This window comes from Dama dama, chromosome 26 (assembly GCF_033118175.1).
Source record: "Dama dama isolate Ldn47 chromosome 26, ASM3311817v1, whole genome shotgun sequence".
Classification (NCBI taxonomy): domain Eukaryota; kingdom Metazoa; phylum Chordata; class Mammalia; order Artiodactyla; family Cervidae; genus Dama; species Dama dama.
The window spans coordinates 42,447,441-42,467,795 of record NC_083706.1 but is presented as its reverse complement, the minus strand read 5'-3'; the positions used below and the strand labels follow the sequence as shown (position 1 = coordinate 42,467,795).

Below are 20,355 nucleotides of genomic sequence, written 5' to 3'. Positions count from 1 at the left end.
AAGGAGATGTACTAACTGGTGATTGTATTGGTCTAGGATCTTATACCCTTTTGTAGCTTTCAATAATACGATGGAGGGACTTTTCTGGTGGTCCACTGATTAAGAATCCGCCTTCCAATGCAGAGGACGCGAGTTTGATCCCTGGTTGGAGAACTAAGATTCTCCATGCCATGGGGCAACTAAGTCACAACTAGAGAGCCTGAAAATCACAATGAGAAGCTCCTGCATGCCATGACTAAGACTCAGGACAGCCAGATAAATAAAATTATTTTTTAAATATGATGGAAAGAATAGATAAGGATAATGTCATTAAAGAGAGGCAAGGATACACATGGAGCTTAGTAGGAATGAAGATATTTTAGGGAGGAAAAATTATTTACAGAGAGATGGAAAACTTGGCCAGAGCATGTAAGGATGGGGTAAAAAGTCCTAGATGATCTTAGCTGAGGAACTCTTGTACTACTAGGTGCTCCTATAAAGTGAAATGTACTAGTAAAGTGGCTACACGTACTGGAGATCATTAATTGGTGATCAACTCCAACTAAAGCAGTAACTAAATAAAATATGATGAAATCATTCAGTGGCAGAAAACTCTGGCTTATAAATAAGGGTGAAGAGTGAAAGTAAATATTAGAGAAAACTAAATCTGGGGGGTGGGAGGGGTGGGAACTGAACTCTACAGCACTTCACCCTGTAATCTCCCAGAGTCAGCAACACTGGAGATACTTATTGTTTGAGGAGGGATGTGCTTGTGTGGGGATTCTCCACTTTTTAGACCTACTAGGTAGCCAGGGGGACATGCCTTCCTCGAGGACACACCAAAGGGATTTCTCCTTTGTTATAAAGCCCACAGCATTCTGCACCTGTGTGATTTTACTTACTAGTGTCCAATATAACGACGCATGGAAGAGGACTGAAGCGTGTTCACCTCCATGTGATTTACAACACCTCGCACCTTACAAGTATGAATGAATGAACGCACATGCAGAAAAACTGAGGATCTTTCCGACTGGGGTTTTTCCTGGAAAGGAGAGTTGGACGCCTGTTTCAAAGGCACTCAAATAAGCACGTGTGGAGTGATCACGGGTCAGGGTGATTAATTACACGAGAATTTTCCCACCTGCAGGTGCCAGTCCCCGCAGTGTCCTCATCTCCCTTTCCCCCCAGTCATCTCAGCAGGAAATTACTACACTATGTCTCCCACACGGATGATGACTATTGAGAAGCATTCTCGCAGACTGTGGCAGGGCCCAGGACTGGGTCAAGTAAAAGTAAATACCAGCCCTTATTAGGCGATCCTGGCCTCCTGTGGTGCGTTTGACCCAGACACAGCAGCTTCTGGCTTGGTTATAGAAAGCAGAGCCCAGGCCATTGCCTCCACGTGATACTTCCTGACCTTCAGGAACTTCTTTCCTCATGCACCACTTCCTTCCTCGCTCCTCATGATTGTTTTGGAGGATTTTACCCCAGGGGCCCGTGCTCACTGCTCTGCCCTGGGTGGAGGCGGGGGGACCTTCTCAGGGAACCCAGCCAGCCTGAGGTCACTCTCAAGGACTGGTCACACCTTCATCTTCTAACTGGTCAGGCGTCAAGCAGGAGCAGAGGAACAGAGGGATGGACTAGTGGTCACCCACCCACGCAAGCTGACAGAACCCGACTTTCCAGAAATGACCTTACAAGGCTGTGGATGTGGGGATATGAGTTGAGGTGTGAGGAGATTCATAGCATCTATGTGCTTAGTGACTTCAAAGATTTAAAATTATGATCAATACTTAATGACTATTAAATACTCAGAGACATGTGAAGGGGTCATCTTCTGATTCACAATTTTTACAACCAACCATTTTCTTTGGTAATTTCACATCTAGCTACCAGGAGCAGTAAGCTGCCTGATGTGGAGAAAGATGCTTTATTTTGGAGCTTCCCATAGCAGGGACCACAGAGTCATGTGCATGCTTCCTGAATGAATGAATGAAATGCTGGGAGAACTACTGTGGGATCCCAGATCTGTGCAGCAAAAGACAGGACAGGTCATGAACTCAGCTAATTCCCTCCTCTGTGATGACCACTGTTCCACGCTCTTTGGGACCCTTGTGGCCCCGGCTCCCTGGTCTGAGTCTGGACCATCCAGGGGTGTTCTTCTCCTAAGCAAAGGCCTTCACCGACTGAAGCCCAGACGATCTCTGGCTCTAAGTGGCTGCCATCACTGAGGCCATTTTAAGGAATACAAAGCAAGCTCTCCTGGTGGTTATGTTAAGTGAAGTATGATTAAATTACACTCAATAAAACTCATCCTTAAAAAACATGGCGCTCTATGAGTTTTGACACATGTATATGTGTCATGGAACCACAATTAAAATACAGAATATTTCCATCACCTGCTAAAAAGTCCTTGGTGTCCTTCTGCAGTCTGTCCCCTCCTCCTCTCTCTTCCCCTGGACCACTGATCTGATTATTTTTTACCTTCGGCCGAGCCCTTTCCAAGATACCATTCGGATTCTGTTTTCCTTGACCCCTTCTCCCTCTTCCAGCACTGATGCTACCCCTCCTTCAATGAGAGGCTCCATCACCAGCTCCTGCGGACCCCGTGGTCACCCTGTGCCGCCTACCAGGGGTCTTTCCAGACTCCCAGCGGCTCCTGTTACCCTGTCGGCTCTGTGAACGTGGATGTTTTTCAAGTACCATCCTCTCCCTCTTCTCATTTCTCTCATGCTGGTCTCTGCTTCTCCCCAGTACCCATCCTCAAGTATATTTGTAAGATTCTCAGGGCCTTCCTCCTACCTGTTCCTTTCTACTGGATGTTGTGTCTGTGTTTCTAATGGATTCACAGATCATGTTATATAGATCCTATAAGCCCTTCCAGCTCTCTATCTCCAGGCCAGATGCATTTCTGGCCCTGCCGACCCGACTTCTTGACCGTTTCTTCCACACCAGACAGCCTCACCATCTGTGGTCAGACTGGAAGTGTCCTGACCCCTACGCCCACGTGCAGGTGGCTACCTTCACAATATGTCTGGAATTTACTGCTACTCTTCTTCTGTGGCTGCTGAGCTAACCCTGATCACCTCTTTACTCGGTCGATGTCTCCCTCGGTCTGGTTCTCCTCCCTCTCAACACTCTCCCATTGCTACCAGGGCTATTTTTCTAAAATATAAATCGGACATTTCCCTTTGCCTTCTTATAAGAACAAAAACCAGGGGAATTCCCTGGTAGTCCAGGGGCGAGACATTAGCGCGTTCACAGCTGGGGCCCCAGGGTTCAATTCCTGGTTGGGGAACTAAGATCCTGAAAACCAAGCAGCATAGCCAAATAAATAAATACATAAATATAATAAAGAAAGAAAGAAAAAGAATAAAAGCCAGATGCAAAACCCACCTTACTGCAGCTCTCCAGGGTGCATGAGATAAAATCCCAGGTCTTTCAGATGGCAGTTCAGATCCTTAACCGTTTGAATCGACCTTGCTGCTCTAATCCCATTTCTCAATCTCTCAACCCCTGTCCAACTCTAGGCACACTGGACTAACCCAGGAAGGCTACCGTGTATCTCTGTGCTTTTGACTCAAAATTCACTGTTTCCACAGTTGTTGGAGGTTGATTCCCGCAACCAGTAAGAAACAGCTGTTGCCTCTCCTATGCCCTGAGGGCATTAAAACGCTAACATTAACATCTGAAGCTCCAATACTTAACCCACCACATGTCAAGAGCCAACTCACTGGAAAAGACCATGATGCTGGGACAGACTGAGGGCGGGAGGAAAAGTGGGCAACAGAGGATGAGATGGTTGGATGGTATCACGGACTAAATGGACATGAGTTTGAGCAAACTCCAGGAGATAGTGAAGGACAGGGAAGCCTGGTGTGCTGCAGTCCATGGGGTCGCAAAGAGTCAGACACGACTCAACGACTGAACAACGTCATCATCATCACACTTTCTACCCACCTCTGTGCTGTTCAATCCTATGCATCTCACATTTACTCTGTGTAGTATCTCTGTGCCTCACAGGCATTAAGAATTCAAGAAATGCTTATTGAAAACATTTTGCCCAATATCAGATGAAACATGCAAATATGAAGGCAAGCAACTCTGTCCTCATTACGCATTTTTTACCCACCCATTGCTTAAACAACAGAGCCACCTGGCTTATTTCAAAAAAATTGTTATGTTTCCTGCTTGGACTTGGATCAGCTTGTAACAACAGCAATGACGACAACAGAGACAATTAAGAATTTTTCTGCTCAATCTAATCCAAGAGCATCCCATGATGAGAAAACAAACTTCAGTCACTGACGGTTACTAAGGGAAGCCACCACATCACTGAGTAGCTGTAATGAGGCATTTTATGTATTAAGGCCGTCATCGTGGGTTTTAAGTACTTTGATAAGCTTCCACTTCTGCCCTATCTCCCTTTTGTCCAAGAGAAGCTTTGAAATAACAATAACCATCCCATAGCAACAATGTCCCCCCAGAATAAGGTCAAAACAGAGAACTCATGTGATTCACTCATTTTCTAAGGCAGCCCTGACAAAGAGGTGGAGGGTGAGACTGATTTGCCAGCCTTGGGGCAGGGGGCTGGTCCTGTCTCTTGGACTTGGTGGTGGCCTCCCTTCATCCCACTGCAGTGAAGTCTTATTATTCTGAGCACAATGACGTGGAGAACCAGCAGAACCTGAGCCACCCCCCTGCCCCCATCTCAACAGCAGACTGGATTCTCCCAAGTTATTCTCTTCTATGTTCTATAAGGGGAGAATTAATTTTATAATTCAAGGAGTCCTAAACACATGATCTAAAGAAAATAAAAATCCAAACCACAATGGTAGGTGTGTCTTTCATTGTGGAAGAGAGTACTTAGGAAAATAGCAAATACTATTAATTACTTTCCAATACCTGAGCTGCAAGGCGTTCGCATAGCGTAAGGATTTGAGGAGTTATAACAACACAGACTCAGGCAGGTTCTGGGAGGATGTTACACACTCACCGTTCCAACCAATGGGTAAATGAATCCAGCGCCTATGCTGGCCCGGACGTCACTAATGGGTAGAATGAAACCCTTGGGTACGCCTTTCTTGTCAGGTTGGTGAGACAGGGAGAGGTGGGTCTTTGCCATGCAGATGGGCAGATTTCCAAATCCCTGTAAGAAAGGCAAGGAAAAGTGTTCCTTGAGCAAAAATGTTCTTTATACTTATTTGACCTGCATCCCCCCAGAACCCCCACGGCTCAGATCCACACACACAGTAGTGCTTGTTATTGCTCGTTCACTGAGCAAGAAGATGGGAGCGAAACTCAGCTACACCTGATCATCACCTGGCAGGTTGAGGGTGTCTATTACTTATTTTGGGTAATTCTTGTTACAGAAAGGCACCATTATGTGTGTGTTCGAAGGGAGGGTGGCTCCTTGCCGGCAAGGCAGCAGCAGCAGCTGTAGAAACCACTTTCCAAGGATATTAATATCCGGGACTCAGAAAGGTAATCTGGAGAAAGGCTCCGTAATGAGGCTTTTAGTCCCACTGTTCACTCATTCTTGGCGGCTGTCAGCAAGCAAAGGGCCGCTTTGTGTTGCTTTATGAATCACGGCTATTTGATCTGCGATTACATTATAGGAACTGAGATGAGGTCACTATTTAAGCCTCTTATTTTTAAGGACCAAAGGCGATGCCTGACCCAGAGTTTTCAAAGGTGAAAGGGCAGGAAGTCACATGTGGGGTCTCACAAAAAGGACTGTGTCCTTGCAGCCTGGTCCCGATTAAGGGTACACAGTGCCTCCTCAGAGACTTGGCTGATTAATTGCAACCACACACTTGACACGTAACTTTTAAGGAACATTCTCTGGGTGGACAGACAGAGATAAAAGGAATGCAATCTCCAGAGGTAACCCACAGAGAATTTCTTATGATTCAACCTAGGACTATTCGGAAAATTGTATCGAACTATCAACTGAGGGGTGGGGTGGGGCTGCTCTCTATTCTCTTATTAGATACTGATCAGAATTCTGCTGGGCTTAATCAAGATTGCTCTGCCGAAACAGGGCCAAGAATTTGGGGTTTCAGAGATCAATCAAACATTGAAACAATTTTTGTGAACTGATAAGGGCTTGCCAATTTAAAAGTTTGCCAGTTAAGAATATATTTTAAAAAAACCCAGCATGCTACGTACTATCACCCTATTACTTTCTAAGTTTTTAAGCCTGAGAAAAAAGTCAGGAAGGATCTAAAATTAGAATTAACAATAGTCCTTAAATAGCATTATTAAAAACTCATGGGAGGAAAAAAAAAACCCCCATGATAATGACCTTATTTTACTCATTTCATTGCACATGAGTGAAAATTTCACTGCAGAACAATGCCAGTGTGTACAGTGCTATTTAGGAATCATTTATTTTTTTTTTTAAAATACAAGTCAAGAGCATTCTAAGCTCTTGGAAAATTTTAAGAAGAAATGAATTGCTGACTATCTTACCAAATCTGGGAGAATACTCTGGTGAGAGCTGGTAGCGTAGGACAAAATATTAAATATGCATTAAAAATAGAATTTAGGAGCTGGGGGGGAGGGGAATGAAAAAAATAGATCAATGATACTCCTCATGAAGCTCTTTTGCCAGCAAACTCTTGAAGTGCCCTGAGTTCTATTGATCATAGTAAACTGGAGGGGATGTTTGAGGCATAAGGCCCCTTTGGTCAGGGTGGCTGAACACACTCAGCGGAGCCTATCGGACACAACCATTACAGGACTAGACTCAGGCTACTGCACCTTGGTCACCTGCATAGCAGCAGGGAAGGGAGCCTTCACCCACGGTGGACAGTCTCAGCACCAAGCCAAGGAAGCACTTGTATAAAAAAGGACACCAAACGCCCCCATCTTTATGCATGGCAGTCTTATTTGACTAACCTGGCAACACACCAAAATTTTTAAGACAGTAAGAGGAAGCACTACAGATCATTTAAGTCTGACTCCACAGCTGCACACCCAAGAACAGTTTTAGTGTTCCTAGCCGACAAGTAGGGGCTAAAGATCACACACCACAGATAAACATGGATACAACCTGTATTAGACACATTTATAACCACAAAAGTCAATGATGTGTATGTCAGAAGGTATATCCTCTCAACATAATTACAGTCAATATCCTATCCAAGGATATTAACTTAATTTTTGTAGACCACACAGTAGATTAAGCCAAATTCAACTGGTGGAACACATGTCAGCTCTCAGGTCAGGGTGAATAATTTCAAAAGCTTAAGCTGGATTTTTTTCCCTAAGAGTACAACTTTTACCTGCTCCGTGTAACGATCTATTTTGGATTGTGCTTCAGGAGAGAGTTCAATGTCTTTGGCTCCATAGACACACTGGGCAATGGTTCTTATCTTTTCCACAATTGGAAGCTGGAGAAACACAAACGACAACAAAAACGTTAAGTTTCATCTGGCTGAAAAAATTAACGGAAAGCCTAGTGAGATTTTCTGTAATAGCTTAAAATTGACTACCAGATTCCCTTCTCATCAACTGTAGTATTTGAAGCAACTCTTTTTCTTCTTTCATCCTTAATGTACTGAAATCAGAGATGAACTCACAAATAACAAGCCTCAGGTGTTTAGCCAGTCCAGAGGCTACTTATCTACTTACCTAGTTAAATCACTTTTATTTATTACATCTCTATAAAAAATGTACCTTTACTGTGTTTTTTGAGGGTTTTTATGTTAGAATGAAAGTCTCCTGAATAAACAGTGCTGATATTTAAGTAGGTCTCAACTTGGGTTATATGGTAGTTAAATGTAATAATACTAAGGAATAAATAGGTTTTTTATATGAGTAAGAATGGGTTGAGATTTTAATATAAATGCTGGACTGATTAAACATTTTATTGGAAAACTAGAGGTTGAACCCAGTGTCACTTTAGCAAATGATGAGACATCAGGAGAATGGGGGAAATCCGAGAAGGCTAGGTATGGGCAAAAAAGTGTGTGCGGAGGAAATGGAAAGATTTTCCATAATGTTGGATATAGGTTGCTGGTAAAATACTAAAACTGTTCTTAAGAAACAAGAGGGCTTCCCTGGTGGCTCAGTGGTAAAGAATCTGCCCACCAATGCAGGAGACACAGGTTCAATTCCTGTTCGAGAAGATTCCAGATGCCTCGGAGCAACCAAGCCTGGGCACCACAACTATTGATCCTTTGCTCTAGAGCCCGCAAGCTGCAACTACTGAGCCCGTGCGTCCGAGAGCCCATGCTACATAAGAGAAGACACGGCAATGAGAAGCCCATGCACTGCAACTAGAGAAAAGTCTGTGCAGCGATGAAGACCCAGCACGGCCAAAAATAAATTGTAAAAAGTTTTTTAAAAAAAGAAACAAGGATGATTCACTAGGAAAGGAATGTTCCATAGATGAAGTGATTCTTAATTCAAGCAAAGCACCTGACAAAATTGTTCCTAATTTTACTGTGGGTAGGAAATACATAGGTGTAATGAATGGAGTTGGTGGATTACCATTTGGTAAAACGCTCCTGGGCCGAGTGCTCACTGAGTTGACACCAGCCAAGGGGCAGAAGCCTCGTGTGGGCCACCTCCAGGACTTGGCTGGACAGTGGCAAATGGGACATTTGCATGAATCACTGTTGATATACACAGGAGGGAGAGTTACCTAACCGGAGAAAATAAAAGCTTGTTCTACTTTCTCAATAGGACAGAATCCCAAACTGCTTTAAAATGTGCTTTTCATTACCACAGTTTTTATTACTGTAGAGGTGCTCTGTGGTCTGCAGCTGAAATATTGAATGTTTCAATGAATAAAGAAATTAAGGTGCAGGTCATTATGATCTTTCACTGAAGGACATAGAAGAGGAGAGAAACTTTCCTTCATGGATGAGGAGATGTAATACTGAATAGAGGTCGGGTCTCTCAAACAATCTATTAGTTCAATCCAATTCCAATAAAAATCCCAAAAGCACTTGCGTTACTTGGCCAACCAATTTTAAAATTCCTAATGAAGAGTAATGGCATAAATAGGTAAGATAACTTCATAAATAAATAAAACCAAAAGAACAAAGGTACGGGGCCTGCCACATGGGTATCAATCACACTATAAAACTATGCTAATGAATTCCATGTGGTATTGGCGCAGGACAAGATGGCTAGTCACGCTGAGATAAGAAAGAACACATGAGGACACCTCAGCAGGTGTGGGACAGCATACGGTAGACATGTCACGGAACAGGGCCAGGGCTGACCCTCCGACTGACATCCGGCTGGAGAGAAACAAAATGAAATTCCTACCTCACACCAGGCCCCCAGGTAAGTCCAATATGGAACACAGGCAAAGCCTTCTAAATTAAAACTTCACATACTAAGGGAAAAAACTGGGGAACTTTATGACCCTAAAGGAGGGAAGGATCTCTTCAACGACAGACTATACCTTAAAGTAAATGGCTTATGGATTTGACATCAAAATTTTAAATTTCTTGTATTAAAAAAGACATCAGGAATAAGAACAAAGCATCAAGAACAGTGTAGAAGAAGATACATGCAAATACTTAAAAGACTGGTTACTAGAATGCATAAAACTTCCACAAGTTCAAGAAAAGACAGACATATATAATGTTGGTTGAGAGACTAACCAATAACAATATGAAAAATTTCCAATCTCATTAGTATTCAAGGAAAAGCAAATTAAAATGATGAAAAACCTATTCACACCCATGAGATGAATGAAACTGAAAGTCTGTGACTATCAAGTGTAGGGGAGGCTGTGGGTAAGATGATCCTTCCAGAGCTCTTGCTTGGGATGTTAATGGTCTCGCCTACCACGAAAGCTTCATTACTGGCCTCGTCACTCTTAATATACCCTCTACAGTAAGTCTAACTTTCCTAAAAGGCACCCAAGTAAGATAAACTCAAGATCAACCTCTGCTAAAATTCCCTGAGGGCTCACTCTAAGATCTATCTCAAAGACCAACATCTCCAAGAAACCTACACTGACCTTCCTCAAGCACACGTGCGTGCTCTCTTCTCTGCCATCTGATGGCCGTGTAACACTCTGACCTGGGTGTCATACAGGACAGAGATTCAGCAGGGCCTGGCAGCAAATAGCCACTAGCAACGTCCACACTCTCTTGGGGCACAATGATGAATGTCAAATGGTAACAGTGCCAGGATCCAGCTTACCCAATCCACTGGATGGCAAAGCACCTTTTGTAAACCATGTCATAAGAGAAATCAGAAAAGAAATATTCACCTCTAGATGGGACAAACCTAGAAAGAAATGATAATTATTTTCCAGGACAGCAGAGGTAAGGAAAGGACAGAAATGATTAAGGAAAAGCTATAATAACCAGAGCTGCCTTACTCAGTCTGAGTTCAGGGTAAGCCTGGGATGGCTCCAGGCTTGTTGCAAAAGAATGACCACAAGAGTGTCAAGTTGAGACTGGGTTAGAGGAAACTTGAGGGTAATTTTTAAAAGATTTCACATTTATTGGCTGAAGAATTGAGAATAGCCTATAAACTCTTTGAGGTCAAGGACCACCTCCTGTTCACCTAGAGGTGGGATTGAGCCCCTGGGGTAGGGTCTCAATACACAGTTGAATAAATGAATAAATATTTTCTGAACTTCCTGTTGATGAAGCAAAGATTCCAGGTGGTGCAACAGTGATAAAAGATTATGTGTGTGTGTTTAGTAGCTCAGTCATGTCTCACTCTTTGTGACCCTATGGACTGTAGCCTGCCAGGCTCCTTCCTCTGTCCATGCGATTCTCCAGGCAAGAATACTGGAGTGGGTTGCCATTTCCTCCTCCAGGGGATCTTCCCGACCCAGAGATGAAACCCGTGTCTCTGCTAACACAACTTTTGCGTTTAACAAACTAAAAACTGCACCAATAAGGTAGCTCCATTGCATACAATCTCTTTATGTTGTTTCAGCAGGCAAGGAACTCCCTGCTGTTTCTCTGCTTGATTTGGGGGAGAAGTGTTATCTTTAAAGATAAAAGAAAGTCAAGTTCAGTCCAGTGATCTTGATCTGAACTTGATATTCACTTGTACTGCTCTGTTTTCAGTGATAGTTTTTATAAAATAAATAAAACGGTAAAATTAAATAATACATGAATATGTATTCATCATCCCTGGCTTTCCTCCAACTCCCTAAATACCACAAATTTATCTGTTCATCACCTCTTCCCTCTTCATATCCCTGATGTCTAGGATAGTGGCCTTCAACCAGCAGCCACTCCAAAAACATCTGCCAAATGAACAGCCAGCTACGCCAAGTACTTTCAAGATATCATGGTGTACAAAGAACTTCAGGGGTTTGGTGTACAAAGAATGCCTGTTGGGGTGGGGACGATGACACAGTAAAATATGATGGATTGGAGCGAGTGATAAAGGCTCTGCATATACGTTACTAGGAAAGTCAGAAGGTCACTGACTGCACAGGAAGGCATGGAGATCAGCATAAGGCTGGCAGGAACTTGAGTGGTGCTTAAAGGATGTGAAAGATTTTAATAAGCAATAAATGGAAAGATTATTTCACACAAGATGAAAGGCACGCCTCAAGGTGGGAATGGTGGCAAACATAAGGCCTCTTCTGGAAAGAGTGACTATTCTATTATGCACAATTTCTCAATATACTCATAAGCTACTTCACAAAGTCTGGCGTCTATACCACGATCTTGGATCATTTTGAATTAAGACTATGTTAAATCTCCATCTTCACCAAGAATATAACTGTACATTAATTTCCTCCCAAACCTCTAAAATATATAAAAACAGCCGAAATACTCTGGAACAGAGTATTCTGATGGAAATTTCTATAAGGATGGCAATGGTCTATAACCACGCTTTCCAGGCCAGAAGCCACCTGCCTCATGCAACTATTAAGTAGCCGAAATGAGGAAATGACCTCTTAATTTCAGTTAATTCAAATTTCAATAGCTTCCTGTGACCAGTGGCTATGGCGTGGGCAGCACAGCTCTAGAAAGAAACCCTAACTTGGGGTCATATTATCCACAGTTTCTCGTTTAGAGTCTGCCCACCTGGAACCCTGGCTGAGTGACACCAGGAAGGAAGGCTGGAGGCTTCACCCTTCACCACATTCATAGTGTTGATGGGGTGATCCAGGCTCATAGAAGCTGAGCTACTCAAAGACAGATGACATTATCTTTCTTGAAAAGACCTCTGGGATCATTACCTTGTTTAAGACCTGCTTTTTAGTGGAATGAACTCCAGAAAAGCAGTGACTTAAATTTTAATTTTTTTTTTTTTTTTGGTGAGAAGAAAATGGACAAAAAGAAAGTGAAATGGAACAAAAGTTAAAAATGAAGCTGCTGGCCACTGTGGAGAACAGAATGGAGTTTCCTTAAAAAACTAACAACAGAAAAAAAAACAAAAACCAACAAACAACAGAAATACCAGATGAGCCAGGAAACCCACTCCTGGTTGTATATCCTGAGAAAATGTTCATTTGAAAAGATAAGTGCACCCCAGTGATCACTGTCGCACTACTCACAACAGCCAGGACATGGAAACCTCCTACAGGTCCATCAAAAGACGAATGGATAAAGATGTCATATACACACATACAATGGAATATTACCCAGCCATAGAATGACTGAAATAATGCCATTTGCAGCAATATGGATGGACCTAGAGACTATTGTACTAAGTGCAGTAAATCAGACAGAAAAAGACAAAAGCCATATATCACAGATGTGGAATCTAAAAAACATGCAAATGAACTCATTTACAAAACAGAGAGAGGCATAGACAAAGAAGACACATTTACAGTCAGGAGAAGGGAAGGATGGAGGGAATAAATTAGGAGTTTGGGATAAACACACATACACTACTATTTATAAAATGGATAAATAACAAGGTTCCACTATATAGCACAAGGAACTATATTCAACATCATTAAGTGTGTGTGTATTCAGATGCTCAGTCGTACCTGACTCTTTGTGACCCCATAGAAATGATTCTCAATCCTAATTATTGTTTTCTCTAATCCTCTCAGGTAATTCTTCCTCTGGTTTCAGATAGTTCCTTCACATACATGTACGTAATCATGCTAAGTCGCTCAGTCGTGTCGACTCTTTACGACCCCATGGACTGTAACCTGCCAGGCTCCTCTGTCCATGGGATTTCCCAGGAAAGAATACTGGAGTGGGTTACCATTCCCTTCTCCAGAGGATCTTCCCAACCCAGCGATCGAACCTGCATCTTCTGCATTGGCAGGAGGATTCTTTACCATTGTACCACCTGGAAAACCCTCAGCATCGTATAATAACCAATAATAGGAAAGATTCTGAAAAGAACATATATGTATACTTGAATCACTCCACTATATACCAGAAACCAACCTAACATTGTATATCAACTATACTTCAATTAAAAAAAAACATGAACCTGCTAGACCTGGGGAAAATAAAGTGTAATCTGGTACGTGGCCTTTCCTGTTTTTCAATAAAGGTAAACAAGACGAACCCACCTTACACCAGGAGCTTCCTTACAACACTCCCCCTAGTGTCACGGGAGCAGCTCTGAGTTGTGTCGGAGAACAGCAGAGCCTTTTGATCTTTAACACAAAGCATGTCCTTGGCTGGAAACCAGCACGTCTGAGCTACCCAAGGTGTACGTGCCGACGGCCATGAGCCAGCTCCCCAAGTGGCTAGCTCTGCCGGCCCATCGGTCCTGAGCAACAAGTCAGTCCAGAAGAATCCCAGAGGAAACTTGCTCTCCTAAGAAAACCACAATGCAAGGTAGACATAGCTGGGGTCTGAGAAATGAAGAGAGGCTCATCGCCAGAAAGCCCACATTTGCCCATGTGAAATGATGATGATAACGAATTCACATTCACATCACAAGAGTGACTTTGAATACTCGTTCTTATTTATCTGTTTTGACTTCAGTTTGATTTATTTCGGGTCACAGGAATTCTGACTGTCCAATTTACTGTAGATGGACATCTTGAGGACTATATTTCATAAAGCCAAATATGCAAAGGAGTCAGCATAGTGTCTAACAGCCCAAACTCAAGTGATATTAATATAGTGCCTTGTTTTAAAATATGCTAACTGAATACTGATTTGAATTTTGTTTCATCTAGTGGAAAATTTTATATTTTTATTACTAGTTGAGGATTTTTCCTCACTATGGTTCTCTTTTTATTAATCCTTAATTTACTTTTATTTAAAAATTAAAAAATTTAAAAGTGCTTATTTCATTATTTTGGCTTTGTTTTGCTTTTTAATTTTAAATGTTCAACTCTTTGTGACTCCATGGACCATAGCCCACCAAGCTCCCTCGTCCATGGGATTCTCCTAGCAAGAATACTTGAGTGGGTTGCCATTCCCTTCTCCAGGGGATCTTACCGATTCAGGGATGGAACCCACATCTCTTACGTCTCCTGCTTGGCAAAGAACCACTAGGTAGATTCAGTTATACATATACATATATGCATTCTTTCTCAAATTCTTTTAGGTTATTGAGTAGTTCCTGGGCTTGTATAGTCTTAAGTAGAACGTAACAGTAACACCAAAGGAAAATAGAGGAACATGCGATTTAATGATCTCACCCACAGGAGGGGGAAGGGCTGGCAGTGGCCTGAGCACTTGCTTGGCCTAATGATGTTTATGTATTTTTATGACACATTTGATGTTCCTCCTTGCACAAAGTTACTCACAAACCTCAGCGTGTTGAGAGACTCATAGGAACGGACATGAGGTGAAGCTTAGGCTCCATTTTCATAGGAAGGAGTCATATTTCCCTAATTCATCTACTGGAGCTGTGATGCCAAAGAAAAATCTTCTAGTCTAAGATTAAAAGTTTCACTCAAGCGGGGAGTAAACTACTTTCATGAAAAGAAAAAGAAATCATTTTCTGAAATAAAATGATGGCTAAAACAAATCCCTAACCTCTCAGATTCTAAGTGATTGGAAGCCTGTGCTGTTTTGAGTGATTTCCTCCCCAAATCCTGAAGTGGTCTTTAATACACTTGTCATAACATTTAAATAATGTTGCTATATTTTCAGGCTGAGAAAATGGATTCTTTTCCTACTGGGCCTCCCAGGTGGCACAGTAGTAAAGAACCCGCCTGCCAATGTAGGAGACACAAGAGATGTGGGTTCAATACCTGGGTCGGGAAGATCCCTTGGAGTAAGAAATGGCAACCCACTTCAGTATTCTTGCCTGGGAAATCCCATAGAGAGAGGAGCCTGGCGGGCTATAGCCCATGGGGCTGCAGAGTTGGACACAACTGAGCGACTGATCAATCACGCACCCTTATTGAGTGGTCTCAGGTCATCTGAATTTAAGTCAGAAAATTCAGAGGATGGATAGAGTGAGGCAGAAAGTGACTGGCTAACTGGAGGTGGGACAATGATGATTCATTTTACATCCCTGTCTTTCTTGCTTGGCCTATAATTTTGGATGATATAATGCAATTCTAGAAGCTTCCACCACAGTGACACTCCATTTTTACAAGTTACAAGAAAGCACTTAGATGAAATTATAAGAATCTTTGTGACATGCACAAGTAAAACGGGTATAGACCACTCTCATCAGATGCTATTTCTAGCCTCTAGGGGATTAAGCTGGGCGATGTCTGCCAGCATCACAAAGCCCGGAGTAGGACGCCTCGAGAAAGTTGGCCTGTATCTAACAACAGATTCAGATCTGAAGAGATGTGCCAAAGAAAGACAGGTGTGGCAGCCGGTAGGCCAAGGAGGTGAGTGAGACCAAAGGAGACTGGACAGGGAACCTAGAGGCCAGTGCTGGAGAAGAATCTAGCTTTGATAGAGATCTGAGGTGTGTTTGCAAAACGGTGTGGTATGGAGGCGGTGTGGGAATTTGGAGCTGAATCATGAAGAAGAGGTAAGGGGAGAAGAAGCTGATGAGGGAGGGGCTAGAGGCAGTGCAGGCTGGAGAACCAGAGCTTCCCCATAAATAAGAAAGGAGAGCAAGAGAGCGCAGGGGGAGACATGGACTCTGAACGAGGTTCTCCAGTCACTGGAAATCTGAGGGGCAGCTTCCTATAAAATCTGCCCAATATTCAGTTGCACATAAGGGCTATAAAGGAGAGAGCTGAAAAAAGCTCTGGTGGAAAGAGGCAGACCAAGGGCAGGTCTGAGGACAGGGTGGAGAGAGCCAAGGGAGGCCAAGGCCTTGACAAGGAGATGACAGAAGAGGGACGAACAAGGGCATGAAAAGAACGGTCATCCCTTCTCCTCAAAACTGTCGTTGAGCAATTACTGTGAAACACAAAAGGCACAGAGGGATGTACATAACAATCATTCCAAATTTTAAAATTCTATGAATTAAAACTCTATATATAGTATGAACATATACATTTTTATATATTCTAAATAGACAGAACGGTACATTTAAAAATGATAAAAACAGGGAATTTCACATTAGGAATATTTTTTTGTTACCATATTTAAAAAAACCACCACTACCATACACACATATATTCTATACACATATATACAAGTACTTATACACATGTACTTTTATTCATTTCCTTAACAAAATTTGAGGTTCTGGCTGCAAATGCCCAGTGTCCAACTAAAAAGATAGCTGTCAAATACCTACCCCCAAACTGATCTGAATCCTTAAGAAATAGAAAATACATAATTCCTCAATAACCAACCAATTCCTCTATTGCCCAAACGTATGCCAGCAGGGGAGAAGACACTCATAAACAAACAGGCAGTGCAAGTGCAACAGGGTGGAAATCCTTGGTGCTGGCATGGTCCTAGACAGTTTTCCTGGTCCATTTGGATCTCCCCTGATTCCAGCCCCGCTGTGATCAAGAGCCTGGCTTCACACAAGGAACAGGAAAGACCTTTAAACAAAAACAAACACCATTTCTCTTGGTGTCAAGGCTGCACCTCATGGTGTTTGTGAAGTTAGAGGAAGGATGCGAAGGGATGTGGAGAGTTTTCAACCCGCACTCCTGATGTAACAAACAATATTCAGACAGACTTTTGGTGCCATGTATCCTTTGCAAAAGCAACTGAGATTTTATTAAATCACTAACAGCTCCCAATTCTAATGGAAAAAGATGGCTAAATGTCTGGCTTTAATTAGGGGATGTCTTTTTTCCTGGTGCCCTGGGAGCTTCTAACTGCTGGGTTTAAACCACTTGGAAAGGACACCAACCCTGGAGTCTGACAAAGTTACCTGAGTTACAGGACAATTCCTGAAAGTCAATTCAGGAAAGCCCCTCTGAAGTGAAGCGGACAGAAGGAAGAGCTAACTTAGATCCCCAGCCTCCCATGTCCCAGCATTTCACTCTGGGACATTTCATTTGGTCCTCACAGCAACAGGGTGAAGTTGATGTCAATATCAGACACTATTTTATAGATAAGGAAGCTGAGACTTGAAGAACTGCCCACGTTTACCTCCACGGTAAGGCACTGCCAAGATTTAAACTCAGTTCTCATGTACTCAAAGTCTTACCCCTTTAAACTATGATGTTACGTCTTTCATCAAGTGTCCATTTCATCATGGGGCAAGTCCCTCACCTTCTCCAAGATCTCGTTTACCCATTTAAAAAGCAGAGTTGAGCTCACACATCCCACAGAAATGGATTAGATATACTTGAAATAAAGCATGGCAGAGAAATTTGTTAGCTTATAAAGTGTTAAATACAGATTCCTTTTTCTGCTATAGCATTTTCCTGGGTGCTTACAGATATAGAGACATTATTCTGTAAACTGTAGAGATACTGTCAAAAGCAATAATAGAAAAGAAAAAGTCTGAGAGAAGATGGGTTTTGGTGGGGACTTCTAATAGCTTCTTAAAAGGACAGGATACTGTGATCATCCTTAAGGGGTGAAAGAAAATGAGGCAGTATATTAAATATATTTATTCATACATGATAAACTTCCTTTGAGCAATTAGGCCACTGCCCCTTATTCTATATTTTAAAAAATTATAATTTTGAATTAATCAACAGCTTCCTCTGTAACGTGAACAACAGTTGCCTGCTCTTGAATTAGAAGCTACTCCGGTGAAAGACATGCAGAATTGTTCTGTAAAGAACAGTGGTTGCATCCTTCAATTTTCGACAGGTTGGCACAGACTCCTGGGTCCGAAGAGCAGCTTGATTTTCGCTTTAACTAAAGGATACGTCATCAGAAAGCCATAGACTCTGGGAGTCGTCCGGCTTCACAGTGTCTCTGAGGCCAGGTGTTTCTTTTTCTTTCGAGCTGTTCCTCTTTCCATTTGGGGTTCTGAGATGATTTCTACTTCCCACACGAAAGCAATCATGCCCTGTGGGCCTACACTGTTTCTGATTCAATCAGCTTAGCTGTCTTTCTTCCGTAACATAAGATGGGGGTGGGGCTGGCGCAGGAAATAAGATGCCATCAATCCTGCACCCAATACATTCTGGGTGGAATACGGTCTGGGGTGATACACAGAAACTCCGTTTGTACAAAGAAGCAAAGGCAGCAGGGTGTTTCTTTTATTAGGCTGTTTCAATCCAAAAGTATTTTATCACTTCTTTTTTTCCTGTAGGGCAGTCTCATACCTCCCTATGGAGCTATCAAGCATCAAAGGGTTAGTCATGGGGAAAAAATAAAATGAAAGGAATTAAAAGGGTTTCAAAAAAACTATTACTTAAATAAAACTTAGAAAAGCATTACTTAGTCCATAAAGGTTCACTAACACTGACTATGCAAGAAATCTGGTGGAAGGTGGGTGGGGGGAGCTTAAATTCTGTTACTACCTGCATTGGTGACCTCAGATTTCTACACTGTTACAAGATTGTAAATGGTCTTCTATGATCTAAAATGGACTTGTCAGCATGAGGGACAGAGCTATTAGGGAGAGAGTCTCTTTTCATAATCTGTCATGAAGCGATAAAAGGCTGAACTGCATAAGAAGCAATTATGCAGCTCAAATCTAATTTCTGTGTTATAGAGCATGTGTGCAAAGGAGGCAAGAATCCTACCAAATATTGAGGCAACATTGTTATAAAATCAATCCGCTTTTCACAGAAGAGCAGACATTTTAACAGCATCATCTTCACAATGAATGGGAATTTAGGACAAAAATTTTTAATATTGGTGGGAAGGAAAAGGGTTGATCTTAGGGTTAGTGCATGTCGAAGATAGCGTAACTCACAAAATACTGCTTCTCTTTACTGACCTTCTTTTCACCTTGGATGGTTTCCCTGAAAGAGCCACTGTTTGTGAGTGTGAAATCATTAAAATCTGCTATTGCCACTCAGTATGGTTCTTGATCAGAGTTGGGTAATGGTCTGTTTCCTGACAATTGTTTGTTTCCTTATATGTAAAATGAGGGGAAAGCAGGGAAGTAAGGACTAAAGAAGTTAACAAGCACAAAGGCCCATATGCCTGGCACACGACAAGCCCTCCCCAGCCGTTGAGCTATCATCACGTTTTTGATGATGTAACTCTAGACTCAAGACCAACAGAATAAGGAATGCAGGGATGGCAGAAGCCACCAGTTAAGGCTGAGAACTCCAACAATCAAGGGCTACCTAAGAGGACAAATCCAACAGCCAGAGCTGGAGCCAGCAGATTTAGAATGGAGATGTTTGGGTAGGAACAAAGATGAATGGAGAAGACTGAGATCCTGGGAAGTTCAGATATGCTGACTGAATGCTCATTACGCAGCTGTGTTTAAAAATATACTAGGCAATCCAGCAACTCCTCTTCAGCATATATACTCTAAAGAACTGGAAGCACAGTTTTACATGCATGTTCATAGCAGCAAGCAGCATTATTTACAACAGCCAAGAAGGGGAAGAAACCCAACTGGCCACTGACAGACACAAGGGCATAAACACACAACGGACTGTTGTTCAGCCTTAAGGAAGGAAGTTCTGACATACGCAATAACATGGATAAACCTTGAGGACATTATGCTAAGTAAGGGCTATAGACTGAATGTTTCTGTCCCCCCAAAACTGGTATGTTGAAGCCTAATTTTCAGTGGGATGTTATATTAGGATGTAAAGCCTTTGGGAGTGATTACGCTGATGTTATTAGAAGGTTATGCAGATGATACCACCCTTATGGCAGAAACTGAAGAGGAACTAAAAAGCCTCTTGATGAAAGTGAAAGAGGAGAGTGAAAAAGTTGGCTTAAAGCTCAACATTCAGAAAACTAAGATCATGGCATCTGGTCCCATCACTTCATGGGAAATAGATGGGGAGACAGTGGAAACAGTGTCAGACTTTTATTATTTTTGGGCTCCAAAATCACTGCAGATGGTGACTGCAGCCATGAAATTAAGATGCTTACTCCTTGGAAGGAAAGTTACGACCAACCTAGATAGCATATTAAAAAACAGAGACATTACTTTGCCAACAAAGGTCCGTCTGGTCAAGGCTATGTTTTTTCCAGT

The 20,355-nt window shown here is 42.3% G+C and overlaps 1 protein-coding gene across 4 annotated transcripts in view; it reads right to left on the bottom strand.

Annotated features, from left to right (window-relative positions):
* MTHFD1L (methylenetetrahydrofolate dehydrogenase (NADP+ dependent) 1 like) overlaps positions 1-20,355 on the bottom strand; it is a 173,803-nt gene that overhangs the window by 46,971 nt on the left and 106,477 nt on the right. For all 4 annotated transcript variants that reach the window (XM_061130466.1, XM_061130467.1, XM_061130468.1 and 1 more), the window contains 2 exons: positions 7,269-7,376; positions 4,976-5,128 (listed from right to left, as the gene is read on the bottom strand). In XM_061130466.1, the coding sequence (XP_060986449.1) occupies positions 4,976-5,128; positions 7,269-7,376 (261 nt within the window). The remainder of the gene's footprint in view (positions 1-4,975; positions 5,129-7,268; positions 7,377-20,355) is intronic.